Raw genomic sequence first — 25,615 nt, forward strand, 5'->3', positions numbered from 1 at the left:
TTTCAGGTGTACAACTTTATAATAAACATCGGTATTGTGTGCTCACCACCTGAATTCTAATCTCCTATCACCATATTATTTGACTCCCTTTATTCTATTGATAACATCCCTCTTCCCTTCAGGTAATGTTAATTTTTTACATGGCTATGTATTTTAGTCACGTTTACTATTATTTTCTCCCTCTTAACATTGTATCATAAGTATTTTTAGATAGATTTTTTTTTATATAAAAAGTAAGGATTTCACTACTAGCCATCAACATTTATCATATCAGGAAGTTTAGTATTATTAAATTCATTTATTTACATCAAAATAAATTCATTAAATTTATTAAATATTAAATTCATTCATTTATATATTTTACTTTCTTGAAATTGGTTATAGGCTGCTGCTTATTATGTTTCTTTAAATGAGACAAATTTCAAAGAATGTTGGAGCCACTTCTGAGGTAATAGACTTTAAATTTACATTATTAAAACTTTGTATAAAAGAAAGTCATCATGTATCAGTTGTGTAATTTTTCTCATAACTCTTCACAGGATATTCCAACTGCTCTAGCTGACAAAAATTCCTCTGAGCAGTGTAATATAGAAAGAGCCCTAGATTTGGAGTCAAAAGTACAAAGTTACTATGTCAGCTGTAACTGTGGGAGCTGAGGTTAGAAGAGTGAAGGTGACCACCTCCCCGCACTCCCCAGATGCTTTCCACTGCAGGTTTCTGGCACACCAGCGGCGACTACAGGGAAAAACCATCACTTTTTAAATCTATCTCGCTAGTGAAATACGGTGCTCTCAGTCTCTGTTCACCTACAGGGACCCGCCAAACCAAGTCTGCCCCTCCCTCTAGAGGCCCGGACCACAGCTGCGCCAAGCACCTGGAAATCGCTAGCGGGAAAAACATTTTTACACAAACAGCAAAAGAACTGACTTCTCAATCGCTTTCCAACCTGGAGTGAGAAATATCTGAACGTCGACGTAGTATATTAAGATGTCCGAAAGCCCAGTTTCACCGAGTGAAAAGCTCTTTAATAAGGCCAGTTTACTTAAAACTCCTGGGCTGCACCAGGCGTGGTGTGGGCTGCAGAGACTGCCCAGGCCGGCCCTGCCCTCGGTCCGGCCTCCGCACCGCGCCAGGAGAGGCCTGAGCGGCCGCCGCGTCTCTGAAAGGCCAGGGCCGGGTCAGACCACAGACTACCCACCAGGTGTCCCGAGTTCCGGCTGGAAGGCCCGGTCCGAGTCGGCGCATTACCTGCAGCAGGTGCAGCTGGGACACGAGGCTCCGCGGCAAGTGGAGGAAGCAGTCGCGAGCGTTGGTGAAGGCCACAGTCACGGCCGCCTCGCCTCCCCCGGCACCCGCCAGGCGTTCGCCACTCCACATCATCTGGAAACGCGGAGCCTCCCTCCCTCACCCCCTCACCTACCCACCCTAGCACACCCAGGCCAACCCGGCAGGCCCCGGGCGTCCGAGCCCGATGAGATCGACCGGCCGCGCCCCCTGCGGCCCCCGCCCCGCGCCCCGCCCCCTCGCCGCGGCGCGTCTCCCCGCGCGCGGGTTGGAGGCGGAGCAAGCATGCCTCCTCCCACTCTCCAGGGCCCTGTGCCGCGCCGCTCGGGGGCGGCACCGCAGTGACTGACTCGTCGTTCGCAGGAAACGATGGCCGACGCTATCGATTCCTCAGCCAATCCCGGCACGTCTTGACCCATTCCTCTCTCTTACTGGATAAACTGGAGTGTAACGAAGCGGATATTGTCATCTCTGCGAGGCCCAAAGCCGGCAAGATGGCGTCGGATGGCGGGGAGCTGGGGGGCTCGTTCGGCCACCACGTCCAAAGGTCTGTATGCGACACGCGGGCCAAGTATCGGGAGGGGCGCCGGCCTCGTGCCGTCAAGGTAAGGTGATTTTAGTTTCATTCGCCATCCTCTGTAGTTTTATGTAAGCCTTAGGTTCACATGCCCAGCGTACGTAAATAAAGAGTTGAAAGGCTGCGATTATGTCCGTCACTTATGGGAGATGGGATGAAGAATTCTGGTACTCAGGTACCAAAGAGTCTCGCGACCTGTTTGGTCAACTACTAAACTGTCAGCTCTGCGAAAACAGGGCTTAGTTTTAGTCATTGTATTTTCCGTGTTTACGGTAGTGCTTGGCGCATGGTAAGCACTGAGTGAATATTTGTTAACTCTTTCCAGTAACTTCTACCGAGCCAACTTCTTGAAAACATGTCAATTTGGGTAGTGTCTTTTATTCTTTAGTTAGAGGCCCTCACACGTAGGGCGAATTATTATTTATGCAGAGAGAGGGACAAGTTTTTTAATTTTGTTTTCTGCAGACCTATTGAACAGTGCCTTTTTCTTTTTAAGCAGATTTGTTCTAGGTTTATGAAATATATTTAATGTGTCTGCATTTATTTTAGGTATATACAATTAATTTGGAATCTCGATATTTATTAATACAAGGAGTTCCTGCAGTGGGAGCGATGAAGGAATTAGTTGAGCGATTTGCTTTATATGGTGCAATTGAACAGTATAATGCTCTAGATGAATACCCAGCAGAAGACTTTACAGAAGTTTATCTTATTAAATTTCTGAATATACAGAGTTCAAGGTAATATGCAAATTAAGGAGTGTCTTATGTCTTCCATTCCTATTGCTGTTATTTTGGCCCCAGGTTTCCCCTGTTCATACCACAATTATCCAGTAACCCAATATAGTCCTTAATTATTCTTGTCTTCCTCCAGTCTTTTTGAGTGGTAGCCTTACCAAAACACTATTTCATCACATAATTCCCATGCTTAGTTTTCTGTCATGTAGTGTGGTAGATTAAAAATTGGGTTTGGGGTAAGTTTTCAAGTTCCACTGCTTACTAACATGATCTAGGACAAGTTATTTAACACCATTAAGCCTGTTTTTTTCTATTCTGTAAAATCTGTATGATAAAAAGACCTACTTATTGAGGTTATGTGAGGATGAAATGAGATAATCCATTAAAGGGCTTAGCATAGTGCCTCCTGTTCAGAATGCAATAAACATTAGCTATTGAGGTTCTTATTGTTATGCACCTGTAGGAACTGACTCCATCTAACAAATTGTTCCAATAGGCTGAAATATGAAATGCCTTACCTATTTTTATGTTGACCCCTACTAATTTGCTGTAAGACCCTTCCTTTCTTGGCTATTACAATTCATATTTTTTGTCACAAATGGCACTTGTGGTCTGCCATAAAAACACTTGATTTTATGGGGTCATGTATTCTCAGGTTGCTCTTATATGTAATCTCACTTCCCTAACCAACTTGCCAGCTCCTCGTGGTTAGGGAAGCATATTTTCTAGAGTTCTTGCGTTTCTCACAGCACCTATACAGTAAGCCATGGAATTCATCATCTGAATCTGAATCCTAGCTCCACAAACCAATGTGAGCATGGCCAAGTTATAAATGTTCCTGGGCTTCATTTTCATCATAGGGTTGCTGTGAAGTGTTACTTCTACTGAAGCACTTAGGACACTGCCTGGTATGTGGTAAAATCTCTGTATTGTTATCTCCGGGCTCAGAAGTAAATATTTATTGTAGTAATACCAGTCAAGGATGTTTAATAAATATTTATTGAATACCATCCATGCATTTTCTTATTACTTGTTATATAGTATTTCCTCAGGAATTATAGGTTTTACAATTATAACATTTTTATTAAGATTTAATATGTGAACCTCATTATAGGAACATATCGTGCTGAAAAGGCTAAATTGGGTATGAGCTAACTCTCAAGGGCCATTTAATTTAACACAGAAAATCTCTGTTTCATGACTGCAGATTTTGTACCTTAGGCTAATCAACTGGATCCTAAAATTGTTAAGGGAGTCTGGATATGTTTGGATCACTTAGCCCAAAACCTGTTCACACAGTTGAAAAAGAGGAAGAGAGGCTCTAAGAGTATGTGCTGGATCTTTGGGGTCAATACCATCCCACCACAAGCACAGCACCGTAATTCCCAAACCATAGAATGTACATACACATAGCAAAAGCTGGACTTTGTTCTTTAAATCAATGCATTGTATACTAGTCAAACTTTCATCCTAAGTAAATCTAAATAGACTGTGCTATTATGTATTTCTGTTTAGGACAGCCAAGAGAAAAATGGATGAACAGAGTTTCTTTGGTGGATTGCTTCATGTGTGTTATGCTCCAGAATTTGAGACAGTTGAAGAAACTAGAAAAAAATTGCAAGAGAGGAAGGCTTACATAGCAAGAATTACTAAAAATAAAGGTATGGAAAGCCTATTACTAAACACTTATGTGTCATTCATTCTGCTAGGTATATTGTGGAGTTCCCACTTTAGTGGGAAGAGAGGCAAGTAAATGATCATAATATTTAGTAACTAAATTACAAGGTTCTGTGTAGCACTCTGCGTAATCTGGGCTTTGAAGGGAGATGTTAGTTCATAGGGGACTTCCTACAGCATGAGAGAGGTGGCTGAGTTTTGAAGGATAAGTAGACATTAACCAGAAGGGGAGAGAAAGAGCTGGAAAGGTGGGCCATGCCATGTAGCATGTTGAAAGGCCTAGAGGAATAAATGAGCAGTTTGCATTTTAAGGAACTGTGAGTAGTACAGGATAACCACAACACAGGGGCTTCAGTAAGAGAGAAGATTTAAAAAGACAGAAAGTGAATCGTAAAGGTCCTCGTGTCTCATGCTAAGGAATTAAAGCTTTGACCTAAAAGCACTCAGAAACAATTAGGATTTGCAGACCAGTTACCCACTGTTAATCTAAAACTGTGAAAAGTGGAAAAGTTCCACTTTTGACTAGCAGCTGGCCAAGTGCCCCATATGCCCAGCTGAGTTTCCCTAGACACAAATTCCAAATGCCTTCAATGGAGTAATGGAATCTGGTACATGGATTGTAGGACTAGAGCAGTCAGAATCAGGTTAAGATAATGTGTGTAGTCTGAATTTTGGATAGTACTAGAGACTCAAATGATCAAATTTCATGTCCATACAGCTATTGAATATGATGAGTTTATGTGTGATAGGGAAGGAACATGTGCCAGCGGTGAAGAGAGAAATAAGGTGGGAAGACGCTTAGAAAGTTTACCTGAAAATTTGGCAAGAGAGCTATTGAGAGTCCTTGATCATTGGCAGACACTGAACTTTAAACTGTGGGATATGTAACTAGCTCCAGGCATGCTGTGCGTGCGTGCATGTGTGTGTGTGCGCGCGCCCCAAAGGAAATTACAATATATAGGCCTAAAATATTGCCTCCTTTAAAAATTAACAAATACAAATTAAGCAGCATGCACATTCATAATAGAACACTGAAGCTGCAAAAAAAAAAAAAAAAAAAAAAAAAAGGCAGCTTTCTATGTAATAACCTGGAAAAAACTCTCCAAGATCTACAGTTAAGTGGGAAAATGCAAAGGTGCAGAGAAATGGTTGTTATAGGAGAGAATTGGGGTGGAGGGGAGGTTGGTGAAAGGAGGAAAAGTAAGGCATACTGGACACATAAGCAAGAAAGTAAGAATAGTAATTACTATGGCGGGGTGAAACCAGGCCTATGGAGAACAAGGAGAGAATGAAGCTTGACACTAATATACTTCTTATCCTTCTTTGCTTTTAAACCACATGACTATATTGTCTGCTCAAGAAATAAATTTTTCAAGGTGCACTTATTAACATTTTAAAGTAATGTTTGTTGTCAAATGACACATTTCCGAATGATGAAAATAAATCATTTGTTTCCCTTTCCTTCACCCTTTAAATTATAGTCTATAAAGAACCTTTCACGACAAAGAAGAAACTGGTTACAGAGCATAAAGACACAAGAGATTTTAGACAGGGCTTCCCTTTGGAGAAATCTGGATTTCGTGCAGCTGCTTTGAATACTTCTGCTGAGAACTCAGGTCCTTGTCTTCCTTATTCTTGTGACTTGCCTTTATGTTATTTCTCAAAATGTACGTGTTCATCAAGAGAGCACGTGGATGGAGCATCAAGCTCCTCTCAGGGTGGTAGAATCCATGATGAAACAGTGGGGTGTTGCAACCACAGTGACTCTTTGCAGAAAATGCAGATGAAACCCTTAAAAAATCCAGCTGCCTTCCCTAGTGCACAGAAGGCTATTACTCCTTCAGAGGCAGTTGACAGATTTATGCCTAGGACAACACAACTGCAGGAGCGGAAAAGAAGAAGAGAAGATGATCGTAAACTTGGAACTTTTCTTGAAACAAGCACAAGCAGTAAAGAGGTTATGATTGGGCCTCTGCTACCAGACATACCTAAAGTTGATATGCATGATGACTCACTGAATACAACGGCAAATTTAATTCGGAATAAACTGAAAGAGGTAAGATCATTTTTTAAAAACTTGTAAGAGACAGTTTGGTTATAGGACTAATAAATGGAGAATTATTTGTGAAAACTATACTATTGTCATTAATTTTTTTTACTTTTAGTTTTATGATGTTTTTCTAAAGTTCTCTTTTGAATTAACTGCATTTTGTTAATAAAATTTATTTGCTTTGATACCATTAATCATTATCTTAAATAGTGAATAGAATATATTTTATATCACTCTAGATTTAAAATATAAAAGCAGTGGTTTCAGTCAGGTCGATCTGTGAGAGCAGAGCCCACGCCCTCCTTTTTTTAAAGCCCCACAGATAGTTCCAGTATGAGTCAAAGTAGAGAACCACTGTGTTAAAAGAAAATTATTACCATTTATTTCTCTTAAGATTAAAGGTATTACAAATTACATCATATTCAAATTTTTTATTTTCCTTTTTTGCTACAGATAGCCATAGAAGAAGGTAAGACTTTTAAAGATGAGGCCATAAAGTCTACATTTCAAATAACTTCTTAAATGGATTAGAACTAAATTGTGCTCTTAGATAGTAATTTTTTTTCATTATTTACATAATCATTTTCCACTTTCTTAGTACAAATAAAAGCAAGTTAACATTTGCATTTGCTTTTGAAAGATACGTTATTGTGCGACAAGAATTTAGAAATCAAACTGAGGGAGAAAAGACTATCTCTTACACTTAACCCAAGGTTCGGAACATGATCTTCACAAATTGTACATGTGTTTCACAGTGTGATTAAGGGAGGCTTTATTTTATGTACATTTTTTACCTGAAATTATTTTCTGATTAAGGATAAGGAATTATTTTATAATAAAATTCCATGGACACAATTTCTATGCTTAAGCCTCTTTTAAAATTTTTAGTTTGTGATGGTACCCTTCCTTCACATACACTGGAATTGAGGCATAGATACAGATACATAGTTGTCTCAGCCAGAGCTGACCATATTTTCAAAAAAAAAAGTTTTGAATCCAAATCCTAGATATAGAATTAGTAGAACAACAAGAAGGAGAAATACGAAATACAATCTACTATAGTTTCTAAAATTTTCCATTTTTAGTAAAGACTGTCTTATTCTGACTTATTGTGTACTCTTTCTGATGATGTGTTTGATTAAATTTTTCCCTCAGATATTGAGGATTATACCATTTTCTGATTATTTCTCCAAATTTTTCATTTTCTCCCCTCAAGCCTCACTGTTTCTAAACGTATCATATATTATCACTGCCAGGGTATTTATCTGTATACATAAAATTACAAGCGACTTCAGATCTATAAAGGAATGTTAAAGTAGAGCATATGTTTACTTCTCTCACTTCAGTTTTTTTTCTTGTTAAATGGCTTTAGAAATTTTACTGCCATCAATGCTTAGACAGAAAACTTTGCTGTGTACCTAGGTCGTAGGCTGTACCTTGAACTTCTTGGGCTAACTGCTTTAAACGTGACAGCAAGGATTGAACTGTTGAATATATATCCTATCTCTTTTAATAGTTTTTTTACTCTTATACTATAAAAATTAAGTTTTGATGGTTCTCCTTTTTAAACTAGGTGATTTCATCTGTGCCCAATCCTCCAGAGGACAAGCTGAAAGATGTGCATACAAGTCATCCATTAAAACAAAGAAGAAGAATATAAGATTGCCGCCAGCAAGTTAATATTTTCTAAGGGACTATTTTTTATTTCTGGCCTATCATTTTAATTCTCGAAGATATTTTACTGCTGGTATTTTTTAAATGTATTCCTTTTTGTAATTTTATTCAAGCTACTTGTCTAATTTAGTTTCAGCTCTCAAAAATTAGTTTATCATGGACAAAATACATACCAGCCAACTGTTTCCTTTAAAGAAACTTTTCCAGAAATGCCACCTGGTGAGTTTGCTTACATCTTACTGGCTAGAACTAGGACCTTGGCTGTTCCTAACTGAGAATGGCTGAGTCACAAGGTTGTTGGCTAACTTAAAAAATAAATAAAATTAGTTTCTCATTACCCATTATAGATTTTTTTGGCCCATACTTAATATTACAGAAATTATTCTTATAACATCACCTCTCACATTGCAGTAAGTATATGTGAATTAATTAAAGCAAGTATAGGAACTTTACAATAAAAATAAAGATAGGCAACCAGGATCTGTTGTTGATTTTAATACAAGTTGAGTGATTCACGTTCAAAAACTAGAAGTCAGGATGTGCGAATGCCAGGGCTTCAAAATCAAGACAAATCTGTAAAGTAAAAAAGTTAAACTATTAAAGCGAAATTAGAAACTTACACGCTTTAGTTAACTTTTAAGAATTTACTTGAACTATGTCAGAAACATCAGTATTTGTAAGTACTACTACTTTTAGCACAGCCACTTTTTTCTGTCAGTGCACATGATTGGAAATTAAGTATGGCCAGGCTATTTCCATATTTTTATTGATAAAAATAAATCGAGGTGTCTATTTTGGTGATTTCCCCTTAAGGGCCTCTGGCCTAATGGATTGAATTTGAACATATCAGTTAAGAAGGTTCATCTTCAGTTATGACTTACTGATCCAAACTTGTTAGCATAGTAGTAGTGGTGGATAGGATTAAAAGAAGCTGCGGGCAAGGGCCTATGTCCTAGTCCTTGTCAGGTAATTAGATACGTATTTTTGCTGAACTCTGAGGTAAAAGAGATTAAAGACCTAAGCATAGGACTGGCAAAAGTTGTTGCTGTCTAGATTAGGCATCTCAGACTTCAAAGTACTATGAACCTCCACCTCAAGGTCTTAAAATTCTGTTGGTGGTGGCCAGGGGCTGGTAGCTGGGGGGAATGGGGAGTGGATTAATAGGTATAGAGTTTCAGTTTTGTAAGTTGAAAAGTTCTAGAGAGTGGGTGCACAACACTGAATGTGCCTAACACTATTGAAGCGAAAACTTAAAATCGGTTAGAACGGTAAATTTTACATTAGGTGTATTTTTCCACAGTTAAATTCTCTGACAGCCTTAAAGGGAGGAGCTGCTAAGTGGGTTCTGTGTTCTTGAAGGGATTCTTGATCTGTGTTGTGACTGCGAAGGTCAGCACTGTCCATCTCCACCAACTTACCTATTTGACCATTGATGAGAGAGAGAGAGAAACTTTTGTGTGTTAGGCATCAAAAAAAAGATACTGATTCTGTTGGGTTGGGGTGAGACCGAGATTCTGCAGTTCTCAAGTTCCTGGGTGGTACTGTTGCTGGTGCACAGACTACACTGAGAAGCAGGGCTCTAGGTAATCAGGCCACAGATGAACTCTGGGAGTGGCTGGAACTGTTGGTGTTCTGTCCGAACCCAACTGGTTACTCCAGTCCAGTCCATTCTGCAGTGTTTCACTCATCAGTCTCTCCAAACAAGAAGTCCGCCTTTCACACACTGCTTTTTGCCACACACTTACAGTTGAAAGTGTGGGAATGTACGGTGGCACAAGTTAAGAGAGACGAGCTGATGTTGAGAGAGATGGCTAAGGATAGCTTAACATTATGTAAGCCCATTCACAAAATCACCTAAATAACTACAGAGAAGAAAAAATTTCAAAAAAAAAACCCGTTCTATATGTTTCCAAAGCACAGTTAAAGGAATTAAAGGAAATGTTAGTCAAATCAATTATTAGGCTGCCTTTTCTAGCTCAGAAAACTTGTCAAATTCATACATGAGAAACCTTTGTGGCCACAAATTATTAGATAAGTGTCCAAAAATTTTAAAACTTAATTCTTACTGACAATATTTGGGTTGAAAGATCAAGTTTTCTCCCGGCAATTTATGGTTGGTACTTGCTGAATCTACTCTTTATTCACTGTCCTATCCATTAAGCAAGCCAAATATACCCTGGTCCTCTTTGGGAAAATATCATTAACATACAAGAAGTCAGGGATTGTGTATAGCTGAAGTAACAAAAAAATGTCTGTTGAATATAATTAGTCACTACTGTCTTGGGTCCCAACATACCAGGATGGGACTGAGCCCTTAATGGTTGCCTAAACTTAGCAGGGGCTCAAGCCCTGCTGAGGTAACTGTCTATCAAGTGTTAATTTCTAATCCTTTGAAACTTCCCTGGACCAATTTGGGCTGTTGGCACTGTACCTTTGCTTCTGGTAAACATTGTCCAAACACCTCCAACAAAAGTGTGTCTTCTTTCACTGCTTTTTCAAAGTCTGCGAAAGATATCTTGCCATCATTGTCATAATCCTAGAGAGAGGAAGGTTGATTTCTTGATAAATGAGTTTTTAATATCGCATGAAAAATAACTGCCTAGAATAAAAGGTTTTGCCAAGTAAAATAATAGTTCACACTTCTGTAGGTACTACTTAAATAAATGAAAAGGTACTTAAGGAGGCAACTTATTTTATTCCTGTTAGTTGAATAGGCATACCTGGTATTATGGACTGGATATATTCCCCTAGGTCCAAATTTATATATGAAAGTCTAATCCCCAATGTGACAATATTTAAAGATGGGGCCTTTGGGACATAATCAGGTTTAGGTGAAGTCATGTGAGTGGGGCCATCATGATATAATTACTGTCCTTGTCAGTAGAGAAAGAGATGAGAGCTCTCTTTCTCTGAGATGTGAGGACATGCAAGCCTGGAAGAGAGCCTTCATTAAGGTAGCAAATCAGCTGGCACCTTGATCCTGGACTTCCTGGTCTCCAGAACCGTGAGGAATAAATTCTTGTTGTTTAAGTCACTCAGTCTATGGTAATTTGTTACAGCAGTCCAAGTAGACTAAGGTGAGTTTCCTTATATAAAATGGAGCCTTGTTCCTGAAAGACTTACACACTAAGTGGGCAAATAAGACAAAAAAATTAGAGGAAATCCTATTACGTTGCTACTTTTGTGGTAAGTGCCATAGGGCAAAGGTTCTCAAGCTTAATTTTTAGTAGAACTTGTTCCTCAAAGAATGTCTTACTTCAAAAAGGATAAAAGTGCATCTGCTCAGTTAAGGAGCAAGGCACTGGGAGTGAGAGCACTAACAGTTCAAGATGGACCAGAGTCATAAGAAGCAGCTTTGTAGGCCACTGCTAGGCCTTTAAGGATGGTAGGGGTCTAGCTAGGTAGAGAGTTAGGGGGATGAAATGCAGAATGACCCAACCTGAATTAATGGCGGTAAGCAGGAGTGTAAGTCTAGAAGAAGACAGACCTGACTGGAGTGAAGCATTCATGACAGGAACTATGGGTGATTAAGTAAATCATGGGGGGAGCATGTGTGTAGATTATGAATGCTTTTAATTGCTTAATTGAATTTGGATATGATTTGATGAGTCCTTGTTTTTTTCACTTTTGGGCATAACTAAATCAGGGTTGCTGAAAGTCTAGAGAAAGTGTGAATAATGGTCAGAAAAAGTTCATAACATTTCCTTTCAAAAAAGAAAGGGGTAGGTTTGGCACTGGAAAACATACTTGTTTCTCAAGAAGTCTACCCTAAGCCCTAGCAAGGGCAAATGAGAATACTTCTAACGGAAGAGGACACACTGGGGTCTGTGTTAGCTGAATTTGAGACTCGCAGTCCTCATCATTTCTTTGTTTCTTAAATTCTAGAGTAATGGAGGTGAACCAGACCCAGGCTGCCTTAGGGTCACAATCCTTCACTGGTATCCAGTTCAGGGTCATAGTAAATGAAGGAGAGAAATCACTATGTCCATAATAGAGAGGTATTATTGGTTTCATTGAAAAATGAATTCTGCATCCCATTTTCTAGTGTGATCATGAGTAAACCTATCTGTACTTCAGCTTTCTCATCTGCAAAATAGAGATAATTTCTACTCCATAGGGTTATTCTGAGGATAAAATGAATTTATATATTAAAGTTCTGTGAAAGGTCTGGCATATAGTAAGCACCCTATATGGAACAACTTTTTATTATGAATTATGTTACATGAGTTGGAGGGCTAAGGTCATGAAGACAGACTAGAATAGCATCCAGTTTTACACGAATTGTATTTATCACCTCCCCCAAATTAATAAGGTTTTACTGATACAAAAATATTTTAAAATAAACATTCATTTTATATAGTAATTCATTTAATCACCCAGCTATTCCATAAATATTTACTAATCACGCACTATCAGCAGGCACAACATGAGACACAGGATAGAGCAGAGAACAAACTGCTCGTAAAGGTTACATTCATTATGGAGGGAAGTAAATCATGTCTTCGTCTTAAGCTTTATCCAACATCCATTTGATTGGATATAATTATGATTTTTCATTCTTACCATTTTCTTCAGTGTTATATCTACCAACTCTCTTATTCCTTCATCAGTCTCTTCAGATGACTGTTGGTAGAGACTATTCTTCAACATGTCAAAGATTGCCTCTCGAGAAATATAACCATCGCCGTTCAAATAATAAACTTCAAAACAGACTTTTCAAAGCATAAACAATTTAAAGATTTGGATAAGAATAGTTAAAATGCTATTAGTCTCAGTTATTTCAGTATATAATAATAGAAAAAAACAATTTATAACAACCTATAATCGTTGATCTCTATAGTAGAGAGATCTTAAAACACCCTTTATTACATTTCTTTCCAAAGATTAAACACCCCTTCGAATGTGAAAAGACAGACATAATTTCTAGAATTTAAAATTGAGGGTTTAAAAATATTATGAAGTTGCAATAAAGAAATATTTTAAAACTTTTGATTATACAATACATATATACACATACATGTGTATATGTGTGTGTGTGTATCTCGGTATTATGATTCTCTTCCTCATAGAGTACAAAAACTAAGCACATACTTCACTATATATCACTGACAAATAACATTTTTCAGTCTATTTGGGTAGTGAGTCTGTCATTTCCTTGGGACCTGCCTGTATGCGCTATCCAAAATGATCAATCTCTCCCTGGAGTGTCTTCCATCTAACAGGGTAAGCACTACCACAGTTCATTCATTCATCCCACAAATGACTTACTCAGGTCCTAGGAATATAGCAGTGAAAGAGCTCTTGTGGATTTTGTAATGCAACTAAATGTTAGCAAAAGCAATAGGACTATGTATGAAACTCCAGAGTATCAGATTAGCTATATATTTTTGTTGAGTTTCTCCAATCTGTAGCATACATATGAGTTTGCAACACAACCCTACTTGAAGTAGTATTTTCCCCAAATTAATGTATCTTGAAAAGTATATTAAATATTTTTAGGAGGTGAGATTAGAGGAAAAATTTTTCAATAGTGTGATGCTATACAATCACATATAGCTACTATCAATGTCAACCATTTTCACCAGGTATTAGTATTACCACAAGAATTTACATCCAAGAAACTTAGTTTTTCACTTTTCAGTGAGACTTTTGTGTAAGAATGCCACAAAAAGCTTAAGTGGCAACTATATTTAAAAGTTATCTGTGAAAAATTAGACTGGAAAAGAGACATTAAGAAACAAACCACAAAAACAAAGGAACAAAAAAGTGTAAATGTCAGAGAAAGTTGCTGACTTTTTAAAATGTTGCTATTGTTTTTAAAAATGTGTGTTTAATTTAGGAAACTTCTTTTCCCAAATCCAAATACAAGAGGGAGAATAAGAAGGAATAAAAATTTGCTTACTTACTCAGAACTCTGCAATCTTAAGCAAATTTGAAGCAATTTGTTTCCTTGAAAACTGATATTTAAAATTGCTTCTATTCTCTTTCTAGGTAGGGTTCCTCACCCCAAATCCTGCCACCAGAGGTATAAAGCACAGGAAATGTATATCCCGCCAATGGTAGAACTGAGGCAAGGCCAGAGTTATTTCCAGGCAAATTGTGAACCGGGAAAAAAATTTTTCTTTTTTGGAATTCTGAACATCTCTGTTCTATAGGAAGCTCCCTTTATCTTCTTCCTCCCTTTGGGCTTTCATTGCCCTCAGCCTTTTCCCTTTTCACTCATCTTCACTAACTCTAACACTAGAGCATTGGTGTTTAGTTGTTAATGCATGTTTTACCTCATTTTGTGTCAATTCCTCATATTTTCTTCGATGAAAAGATAAGATATGACCCTAATGTGACCTATGCATTGCCCCCATATCAAGGATCCTTTCCTACTGAGACCAGAGGCAGCCTCAGGAAGGTCAGCCTTGCCAGCTGATCTGAGTTGGCAAAAGCCCTAACCCTTAGTTTCTATTCTTAGCCTGGGCCTTAAATCTAAGTCTCATTTTGGTGGCATTTGTGCATTACAGAACCAGTGAATGAAGTGTTTGAAGATAGTGGAACCAGGGGCTCTTCTATGAAATAGGACACCCCTTTCATCCACTTATGTTTTTAAAAACTGTCATGAAGCATTTTTGCAAGGTTGCTATAGAGAACACTAATTTTATGTATTTTTAAAATATTTACATATTAAATACAAAATTGACAATACATATTACTAAGCCAGTAATTACATATAGTAACCTTACACTTCAGCTTCTCTTCAAAAGTCCCTCGAAGAAACACTGATAATCCTTTAACCCACTCTTTTACATTTATACAATTATCTTTATCTTCATCAAAGGCAAAAAATACTGAAAAAAAAACATTAAGGGTATTATAATTTGCAGGTATTTTATAATTCAAGAATATATATGTATGGATAGATTTTTAAAATTTTCCTCTCAAATCGAGAGGAAAACGATTTTGGCACAATATTTCTCAAAAGGGTCATAATTGCTGGAAATATGTTTCCTTCAAATTTTTACAGAAAGAAAATGGTCATTCTCCATGGTGAATGATGAGCTTCATTTGTGATGTTTTGTACAGCTACTATGAGCCAAAAAGTCCAACAGTAGAGCCAATCAAATGTGATAATTTTTATTCTAAAAAGAGTGGCTAAATTCTGATCTAAAGAGTTTGTACAATACCTAAATTACTAAACATTATTTTAAAATTACCAATGAAATCTTAATATTATCCTATTATTGACTTTTTGGGGGGTGATTAATATATTGATTATTTTGATTATGGCTCTGGTTTCAAGGGTGTACATATATATCAAAACTTTCAAAATTGAACCCTAAAAATATGTTAGTAAAAAATGACTGGATCAGGTTAAATAACTTCCTATTTAAAAAAATGATCTTTTAGTTGATTTTTTTCCGTATAAAGAGTAATTATCACTCTTGGAACTGATACATATCTTTATTTTTGAGGAAAAAGAAGTCATTTAGTAATTTACATGTCCATAGCATATGAATTCAAAGACATCATGATTAAAAGCCACATGCTTATCTTTGAAAAAAAAAAAAAGATACTGAGGAGGGAGGTAGATGGGGTAAAGGCGGTCAAATATGTGATAGCTGAAGGAAACTGGACTTTGGGTGGGAAACACACACTAGAATATACAGATGTCAAATTATAATTTGCACCTGAAAATTATATAATTGTATTAACCTATGTTACTCCGATAAACTTAAAAAATAAAAATAAAAAAAATTAAAATCTTTAATAAAAACTGTGTAATATTTGCCATATATTAATATAAAAAATGCCATGTTTATATATTTGCCATCTTGGCTTGGCCCATTTCAGGCTCTTATGACCTCTTACCCCTATTCATTAGCGTATCATCAGTCATTCCAAATAAGCTGTGTAGGACCTCTCGAAATGTGTTACGATCTAGTCCAGTGTTATCAAGTCTTCCGTCAGCTCTTTCCACCAAGCTGTGAAAAAGTCTTATGAGACACTCCACTTCAACTTTTTTGACTGTTAAATGAAAACATAAATAAATAGAACGTAGATTCGATCATTGAGTTCTCCAATCTAATTAAAAGCTATTTTTTTAACTATTGCTAGATGCCCTGGTGAGTTTTTAAGAGTAGGACATAAACTTGTTACTTAAGAACTTATACAATTAAGATGGGTCTTGCTTGGAAGTCTCATAACACAGTACATAAACAATAAATTATGTAATATAATATTCACCACTATAGACATATGAAGAGAAATCATTACAGGAAAATATTTTCATGGAGGTAGACTTTGAACTAAGTCTTAAAGAATGCATAGTATTAATATGGGAAGAAATGTGTTGGGGGTGGTAAAGATGAGAATTCCAGGGAGAGAGAACAGCATGAATTAAAGCAAAGTGGTAGAATGGAGGTTGAGGTTGAACATGCCTTGTTGGGAGCCAGCAGTGGAAAGAAGTGAAAAATAAGATTGAAGAAGATGGGCTGATGGTAGAGGGCCTTGGTTGCCTGGTCAGAGGATCAACATTTATTTGATTGGAGCAGTGTTTCTCATAGTTCATTTTGAACCATCTATATGAGAATCAACTCCCTTTACATTGCTTGTTAAATATGCAAATTGTCAAGCCTTGCCACAGACCTACTAAGTTGGAATTGCTAACAGTGGATCCAGGAATTAGCTTTTAGACAAGAGCTTGGTTGACTCTTTGGTGCCTTAAGGGTTAAGAAGTGGTTTAGGAAAAGTCATCTGACAAAGTCATATTGAAGCACAGAAGCCAGGCTTAGAGTGACGGGGCTAGGAAGGTGGATATGAGGTCTGGGAGTGGGGAGGGAGCCGGAGATACTGCAAAAAAATAATCAGTAGCACTTGGTGACTGATTTTTAGACTGAAACTTTTAAGACACACATACCTGGATCTCACTCTAGACTTAGTAAACTAATGGTAAACGTAAGAAGTGCACAGGTGATTCTAATGCATCCTCATAACCGAGAACTAAGGATTGGAGTTGGCGGATTGCAGGTTCTAGACTTAAGCATTTGAGTTCTACTTCCATTTCTGAGAGACTAAATAGCTGAGAGACAGACAAGTCAAATAGCATCTTTATGCCTCAGAATCCTCACCTATAAAAATTGGGTATTGTTCTAGATATCTCTAAGATTCCTTAAATGACTAAAAGTCTAATTCTATGAATCAAAGATTGAGAGAACTGAAAGAGAAGGGAAACCTGGTTACTATTTTTCTTTTTCTCTTCCTTCTCCTCCCTCTTTGTGTGTGCAGGGGGAGGAGAGGGAGAAATGGTTATTTTAGGTCCTGTCTTTAATATGATTTCAGGTTCCTCAACTGAAATTAATAACAACACATGGCAAATATACAGTTCATAACGATATGGTTTCTATTATGGTCAGAATGACTTAATTCTTAGGGCAATGATTGACAAATCTAAAGAATAAGCAATTACAAAGTACCTAAATATTATTTTATGAAATGAATTAGATTCTCAGGCTTCACACTGTAATATAAATCCTGAAATACGACGTAAAGGTCTTTTTTTTTAATCTATCCAGTAAGCATTTAAGTGCCTCCCATGAACTAGGCAATGAATACATCAAAGTATAGCAATCTCTCAAGATTGGTCAAGAGATAAAGTATGTGCAATAAAGTATTAACAAACACTATGATTGATGATGGTTGGCGGTGACACAAAGGAAGGAATAACCAATTAGGGACAAGTGGTAAGAGATTAAGAAGGGTACCAAGGAAGAGGTGTCACTTAAGACCAGCCAAAGGAGTAGGCATTAACCAGAGGAGGCAGCTTGAAGGCATGAAAACATGTTCCGAGAGCTGCGGATGGTTTGGTCTGGCTAGGTGACAGAACTGTTTGACTCTACAGACAATGGGGAACTTGCTGAAAATTTTTGGCAAATTCAAAAGGATCGGATTTGCATTTAAGGAAGATCTCTTTGGCAATAGATTCTTGAAAGTACCTTACAAATTCTTACATCTGGTTAAATCCAGATGAAACAGGTTATATTTTCCCAAAGACCATTGAAACAATCTACGCCACCCCACATGCTCTTTTACAGCGTAACTTTAACACTCCTGCCTTAAAGAAATGAGATCTATGTTTCTTTCACTTGAAACTAGAGAGATTTTTGTGATGGTTTCATTTCAATCATAGAGTACAGTAGAATTGAGGTGATGTGACTTCTTATATAGAATACAAATAAAAGTTTATTGTACAAATTTAAAACCTGAACAAAAATTTTTCATTTCCCCCCACTCCTATTAAAATATCCTGACCAAATGGTATCAAAACACTATAAACACCACCAAATCCTTTAAAGACAACTATTCTTGGCAGCTCCAGCCTGTCCATTATTTTCAGATTCAACAAATGCAATGGCATGCCTCACAGGTACCAAATGTACTTCTTTGAAACCAGGAACTGATTAAACATGGATAACATCATCTCATTAATCTCTTCTGGTATTTACCGGAGGATAATCAGGATAATCAGGGGCCTAAGGATTTGGTGTTTCATTCCCTTGAGTATTAGCTGAATTTGGTGTTCCCTGACCAGGCATTTTATCTGTGGTCATTATTGTCTGTTCCAGTTTTAGCTTTTTTCTTTGTTTTGTCGGCAAACGTGCCACACATTTTAGATATCATATCAGAATCTGTTTTTGCATATTGGATTCACACTGGTTTACCATAAAATGGAAACCCTTGTGTCAAGGCATTTGTGGATGAGCCCAGTTCTTTAACTATAACAAAGGCTTGCCTCCTCATCTTCGCGGTCTTGAAAGCCACAATATCTACCATGTTGCCAAAGTGAGAAAATAGAACATATAGGGACCTCTTCGATTTTTTTTTTTTTGGTCATTCATGTTGTTGATATATACTGTATAATTTGGTCTGATACCCATGTTTTGAGTTAAACTGAGGTGATGAGGTGATATAACTTTTCAAGCTTAGGTCATAGAAAAGGATACAGTTTCTCTGAGATAAAAACTTGGAAATACATTTTTTTTGGAATATGAAGATAAAGGAATCTCAGATGTAGACACAATGTATGGCGTGCGCAGTATATTAATATTTCTTGAAAGTGACCTGCTCAACTCTGATGGAGAATTATTACCTGAGTGAAAATGTTAGTACTAACCATTGTGCGAAAACGGATCCCTGAAAAAAGCAACATTTGAAGAGTCAGAAGCTGCTCCAAGTCAAATATTGACAGGTCATCCAACAAAGCAATCAAAGATTTTAAGCACAATTTTTAGAAGGTAAATTTTTCTGAGTTTATCCAAGTGGCTCAATTTCATTATATCTAAAGACCTTACACGCAAGGTCAAGGAACCACTACAAGTAATATTTGAGAAATGCGAGTAGTGAGAATGATGTAGAGATGCCATAGACTGGCGCATGTTATTAAACTTTTTAGTTTGGAATAATTTAAATTTACAATAGAGATGCATGCAATAAAATTCCCATAAACTCTTCACTGTTAACATTTTATGTAACCATGCTACATTTGTCAAAACTAATACACTAACACTGACACATGGTTATCAACTAAATTATAGATTTTACCAGTTGTTTCACTTTTTTTGGTGGTTGTTCTAGGATCCATTTGGTTGTCACATCTCTGGTCCATGAGTAAGTTTTCAGTCTTCCCTCACTTTTCATGACCTTGACAGTTATTTTGCAGAATGTTCCTTACTTGAACTTTAAATGTTTTTATTGACTTGACTATGGTTACGTTTCGGGGAGAATGCCAGAGATTAAGTGTTATTTTTGTCATCACACATCAGGGTAAACATATTAACATATCACTGCTAATAACCTCTACTTGGTTAAGCTGGTGTACAGGTTTCTCCGCTGTAGTTACTATTTTCCTTTTCCACAATCTATTCTTTAGAAGCTGTTCTCTTAAGGAAAGAGATGCTCCACTTCTTGGGAAGGGTTATCTGTCTTATTTAGAATTTTCTCTGCAAGAAAGATTTTTTATTTTCCATTTATTTATTCAATTATTCATGTCCAAATGGAGTCACAGATATTTATTTTATACCAATACTGTAACTTTGTTCTCAAATTGTTCCAGTGTTGGCCATTGGTTAGTTTTCAAGTTGACGCCTGTTCTCTCTTTCACATATCCCCATCCTTTTGCTTTTTCAGCACTTCCTTGCTTTCTGGCACTACTTGCCAGGCTCATCTTGTATTATTTTTGTGAGATAATAGAAAAAATACGTGTTGGTATCTGCCCCCTGTGCCTAGTACAGAGCTCCTAAAATCCTTGCGATTTCCTAAGTGATGATGTAAGCACTAGCAGCATCTGTTTTCTCTCTGGTCTTTGACCCAAGTTCTGGACATTGAGCTCCTAAATTCTCAAATTTTCTGGGTGATAGTCATGTCTCTTGTTCTGAGGTGATGGTTGGTGGCTCCTGGATGAGGCGTGATCACCGGAAAAACCAAGCCCTGATTAAAAATTCAAAACTTTCAGCCCCACCCACCATTCTTGAGAGGGGCTAGAAATTGAGTTAATGTATTACACCTATGTGATGAAATCTCCATAAAAACCTCAGAGTAAGAGTTTGGGGAAAGATGGTCACAGGGATGGGAAGCACGACATAATGTAGTCAGTAGTACTGGAATGGCTATGTGTAGAGCCAGATGTGTGATAAAGGATCATTTCATAAACTACATAAATGTCTTATGTACCGTGTACCTACAACTAAAAAAAATTTATAAATTCATAGGAAAAAGTTTGGTGAGCTTCTGGGTTGGTGACCATAAAGATGCTGGGAACATGACAGAGAACATGGACACTCACATCTCTCCAAACATACCTCGCCCTATGCATCTCTTCCATTTGGCTGATCCTATTCATATCCTTTTGTAATCAATTGCTCATCTATTAAGTAAACCATTTCCTTGAGTTGTTGGCCACTGAAGCAAATTAATTGAACTCAAGGTAGGGGTCCTGGAAACCTCAGATTTATAGCCAGTTGGTCAGAACCTGTGGCACAGGTAACCACCAGGACTTGTGATTGACATGCGAAGTGGGTGGCAGTGCTGTAGTGCTTAATGTTTACCCTGTGGAATCCTCATTCTATCTCTAGGTAGTGTCAGAATTGAGTAAAATTGTAGGACACTCAGCTGGTGTCAGAGAATTGCTTGCTGGGGAAAACCTCCATACAGATGGTGAAAATGTCAGAAGTGGGAGTGTGGTAGTAGTGTCAGAGTTAAAGAAACATGGTAGTGGTTTTTCCTTTACACTCTGTACAGCTACTCCATCAAGGAATTTTTTTTTTTTTTTAATTGGAGAGTACCACTTTGAAACCACAGTCTAGGTACTGGATGTGACTTTTGCTGCTGGTGTATTGATATTTCTAGGCCCTCTCAGCTGGGAAATAAGTATATATACTAACCTATGTATGCCTACATATTGGCACGTTATGTCTCAAATAGAAAGTAAAACTGAGTATTAGACTAGTGGCCCTTAGGTGGTCCTGGGCTAAGTGCCAGAAGAGATGATCAATTGTATTAAAAACTCATGAACACTTAGGGAACAGGGGCTCATGAATTCACAAGGGCAAATCATACTGGATTTAAACTTATTTCCTCTTCTGGCAGGAATGGATTAGAGAAATGCCATCCACATGTATTTCAGCTTTAACACATCTGACAAAAATCTTATTATTCTTGTTAGTATCTACTCAATATCAAGTATTGCCAGAGCACAACAGTAGGCTCTTAAATGTCTGCTAAATAATCATCAACCACTTGCAAATTGGAGAGGCTAAAGAATATGCTGGATGAGAGTCAGGTTTCAAATTAACATCTAGATGCCAAAATGATCATTTTAATAGAACAAATGAAAAATTTAGGACATTTTCATATTCTTCACTTAGCTTTAAAAACGTAAATAGGTGTGAAAAAGGCTGAGTCAATTCTCAATTGAGATTAGGCTGACAGATTGAAGTTCACCTGGAAAAGACAATTTTGACCAGGAATCCTCAAACTTTAGTGTCTAAGAATACATGGAGTGAACAGTATGGATGCTCAGCCCTACTTCAAGAGATTCTGATGGAGATACTCCTACCACACGATGAGTAAGTACAAAGCCAGGATCAACTATAGAATTTGTGGGCCCAAATGCAGAAAAAATATAGTTCCCTTGTTCAGAAAGTTAAAGTGTTAGCAGAGCATTAATGGAAGCATGTGGCCCTATGAGGACATTAGGTTACAAATCCACAAAGCCATTTATTACACCCTTAAGTAATTCATCTACCTTCCCCACTCCATTAAGGGGCTATTCTTTGGACAGGGAATAAGATTTGTGCAACTTGTAAACAGGGCAGCCCTGTTTAACAGAACTCCCTGATGATGGAAATGTTATGTATCTGTGCTAATTTGATAGCCACAACCCACATGCAGTTACTGAGCCCAAGGAAGGGGTCCTGGAAACCTCAGATTTATAGTCAGTTGGTCAGAACCTGAGTAGCTTGTGTGACTAAAACTGGGTTTTAAATTCTGGTTTACATTCAATCACCATACGTAGCTAGTGGTTACCATATTAGACAATGAAGCTCTAGACTGCAGTATGAAGATCAATAGATAGAAGTTATACTAGCCCTAGAATATAAGACGTTCTAGAACTGGGGAAAAATAGTAACAGCTGGTTGGTAATGTAATGAATTTTTTGTGAGGTCACTGGAGGAAGCCAGCACAGGACCTAAGTCATGCAGTGATGGCAGTTTGGACAAAAGAATCCATGTGGCACATGAGGGCTCAGCAAATCATGAGGGGTCCCTCCTAAACTCTAAAGCAAAGCCCAGGAAAAACCACTCCAACTTTCAGCCACATGGGAATAAGAACTTTGTATACCAAGAGAATAAGACAGTCCCTTCCTGAGGAGAGAAAGGTATAAGGTAACACTAGCAGTTAAGTCTTCCCATTCAAACTATTAAGAACCAAATTCTAGTCATGAAAGGACCAGTGTCTATTCTGGTCTTAAATGCAAGGACCCAAAAACTAAGCTTAATCCAAAAAATTTTCATTGTGCACTAAGAGACACCACTATACGGACTGACCATAAGGGTCTACAATGCTTATCGGTAGAAATAATTCGAGCAATAAAGATTATTTGTTTAGGTTCTGGCATCGGACTACCTGTTCTAGCTCTGCTTCTAACAGAAAAGTCTATTGTGTAATTTTCGACAAACAACTTAAGACTTGGTTTCCTCATATGAAAATTTAGAAATAGCACCTACCTAACTGGGTCTGTTTTTAAAGAAGATGAACATACGGCTTTTAGCACAGTGTCTTGCCAACGAACAGTTGAATAAACATCAGCTGTTAGTAATCTGGGTGTAAAACAGTAATCTGGTTTACTAGCTGGGTTTAGGCATTCAAGACCTGAATTATGGATAATTTAAGTGTTGAAAGCTTTGGGGAGAAAAAGGAGTTTCATTCCTTTTTTCAAACAATGATTTTAAGTATCACCTTTATAGAAATCTATGAGGTATATGGGTCTGATCAAGTATTACATATTCATACCTATAGGCTATTTCAGAAAATTGTTTTCAAATAACAAATTATAGTATTAAACACTCATATGGGAGCAGACATTGCTAAGAATAATTTCATTAGGATGGGGAGAGGAGTTATATTTTTTTAAAGCATGCAAAATTTCCTTTTGAATGTTGTAGAACACTGGCTGTTAAGAAAGCAGCAAATGACTGGAATTGGAAAACAGACTTCAGAAGTGCTTGAGGAGCTTAGATCATTTAAAAACTAACTGGAATGAGAAAACAGAATCAAACCTACAATGAAGTTCTTGGACAAGGTGGTTCCTATTCCAATGAGGGAGGTCACACAAGGAAAAATGGAAGTACCCAACAATGAGGCCATAAAAATAACTGAAATAAAATTAAGTTCTTTAAATTCTAGAAACAGATTAACAGAATTATCAGTCAGGAGTGCTTGTGGTCATGCCTGAGAAACAAAATTCACAAGATTACTTTTTAAGGTCAGGGCAAGGAATCCCCCCAAATTTGTTAGTTACAATCAACATTTGCCATGTTCAAAGCACCATGCTATTTCAACATCTAAAGTGTCTTTTATCTCCATCAATCTCAAGAGAGCAATCACCTGCCTCTACAGGTTTTGTGTCAGAGAACTCAGGGAACTGGTCAAAGCAAATATTTATACTTTGAAATCTCTTATCAAATTTCAGACAATAAAATCAGCCCTTGGTTGGCAAATAATCCTTTAGCACTCATGTCAAGTAAATTCTCAAGGTTTTCTTCCCAAATACACAAAATTTATTTTAGGATACCTGATGATTAAAATATTGTCGGTGTAAGTGCAGGGATAATCGTTCACTTGCATCTATTTTTCTAAATGACCAAAATATTATATAGAAAATAGAGGAACTCTATTTTGGTGTTACAAATCACTTGTTGATATTTAACTAATGTCTACCAAAGCTTCTATTTGAATAAAGATACTCAGGTGGTGTTGGATGTCTGGTCAGTACTTACAGCTCTTGACAGTTTTACTGATAGATTCCACTAGTTTCCTCAGAGGCTTCTGGTCCATGTCCAACACGGCTTCAACACACTGCAGACTTCTGATAGCCTAGCTCCAAGCCTGGGCGTACTGGCCTGCCACTGATTCCACAGTTAACTACACCATACCCAACAAAGAATGTAACCATGGCAACATTCCAGCAACCAAGCCTAGGTTCTCAAATAATTGGAAAACATGCAACAATAGTTGTTACTCAACACTAATGTAGTGATTTCAGTATTACTGTGATTCAAAATATTAAAGTAATTGCAATATTTACCATTTACCAACACAAGTACCATTAAGTGCTAAACATTAAAGTGGTACTTAATATTACTATTTGTATTTCCTCAGCAAAAATTCTATGGTTGAAAATGTTTCCCTCCTATTTGAACACAGTAACTGAATAATATTAAGATTTTAAAGTTGAAATGATTTCCAGGGTATAAATAGCCCCTTTATAGGTTATAACCTCTTTAGGAACTTTAACTAAGCACCTTCTCATGATACTAAAACAGAGGTTTTAACCTGGGAGCTTCTAGAGAATGTTAAACCCCACTTTTACCCCTCTGACTTATATCTTACTAACTGGTAGGAAGACATGATGTAACCAATGCCAAAACCGGCCAAGAAACAACTGTTCTAACTCTTGCCTATTGTCAAATCCGAGTACAGAGAACACACATTTTCTGGTGTCAGTCTGCTGGTCCTCACTGTGGTAAGGCAAAAAAAAAAAAGAAAAAGAAAAAAAAGAAAAAAAGTACTAAAATGAATTTGAGAATTTAGGACACTATAATCTTACTAAATTTTTAATAAAATATAAAAATAGATTTTAAAATAAGGTAAATACAACCAGAAACAAAAAACTTTCCCAAAACTTTTCTTAAATACCAGATGAGTGTTCAGATGTTAAGTTGAAAACTGGTGATTTTTTGAAGTGTGAAACCTATCACTTAAGTCTGAAGAATAACTGTTCTGTTTCGGTGAGGTTTGGTTTATTATTCTCTATGAAAGAAAACTGGGCAATAGGCTTTTAGCACATCTTGA

General features: G+C 37.2%; 3 protein-coding genes and 1 pseudogene across 7 annotated transcripts in view; 1 reads left to right on the forward strand and 3 right to left on the reverse strand.

Moving 5' to 3' along the window:
- PEX1 (peroxisomal biogenesis factor 1) overlaps positions 1-1,451 on the reverse strand; it is a 45,690-nt gene extending 44,239 nt beyond the window's left edge. For 2 of the 3 annotated variants that reach the window (XM_036230342.1, XM_016161310.2), the window contains exon 1: positions 1,249-1,451. In XM_036230342.1, coding sequence (XP_036086235.1) covers positions 1,249-1,380 — 132 coding nt within the window. In that variant the 5' untranslated portion in view covers positions 1,381-1,451. The remainder of the gene's footprint in view (positions 1-1,248) is intronic. The other variant, XM_016161309.2, reaches the window with a different exon arrangement.
- A 292-nt stretch (positions 1,452-1,743) lies between these two features.
- Positions 1,744-8,479, forward strand: RBM48 (RNA binding motif protein 48). Of its 3 annotated transcripts, XM_016161305.2 has the most exons (5): positions 1,744-1,889; positions 2,411-2,601; positions 4,114-4,259; positions 5,757-6,331; positions 7,899-8,345. In XM_016161305.2, exons 1-5 carry the CDS (start codon positions 1,779-1,781, stop codon positions 7,983-7,985), a joined length of 1,110 nt encoding a protein of 369 aa, XP_016016791.2. In that variant the 5' UTR covers positions 1,744-1,778; the 3' UTR covers positions 7,986-8,345. The 3 variants fall into 3 exon arrangements, with proteins under 3 accessions (XP_016016791.2, XP_016016792.2, XP_036086236.1); XM_016161306.2 differs by lacking the exon at positions 2,411-2,601; XM_036230343.1 differs by lacking the exons at positions 2,411-2,601; positions 4,114-4,259 and having other exon boundaries at positions 1,750-1,889; positions 7,899-8,479.
- On the reverse strand, positions 8,480-24,724 carry LOC107519064 (EF-hand calcium-binding domain-containing protein 1). Its single transcript, XM_016161308.2, is given in 8 exon segments — positions 8,480-8,572; positions 10,431-10,535; positions 12,563-12,711; positions 14,731-14,835; positions 15,857-16,012; positions 24,541-24,632; positions 24,634-24,689; positions 24,692-24,724. Coding segments are annotated over 8 exon segments (744 nt in total). The 3' UTR covers positions 8,480-8,524.
- LOC107519065 lies at positions 16,039-22,559 on the reverse strand (annotated as a pseudogene).
- Positions 24,725-25,615: the final 891 nt, after the last annotated feature.

The sequence above is a fragment of the Rousettus aegyptiacus genome, unplaced genomic scaffold (genome assembly GCF_014176215.1).
Source record: "Rousettus aegyptiacus isolate mRouAeg1 unplaced genomic scaffold, mRouAeg1.p scaffold_m13_p_13, whole genome shotgun sequence".
Lineage (NCBI taxonomy): Eukaryota > Metazoa > Chordata > Mammalia > Chiroptera > Pteropodidae > Rousettus > Rousettus aegyptiacus.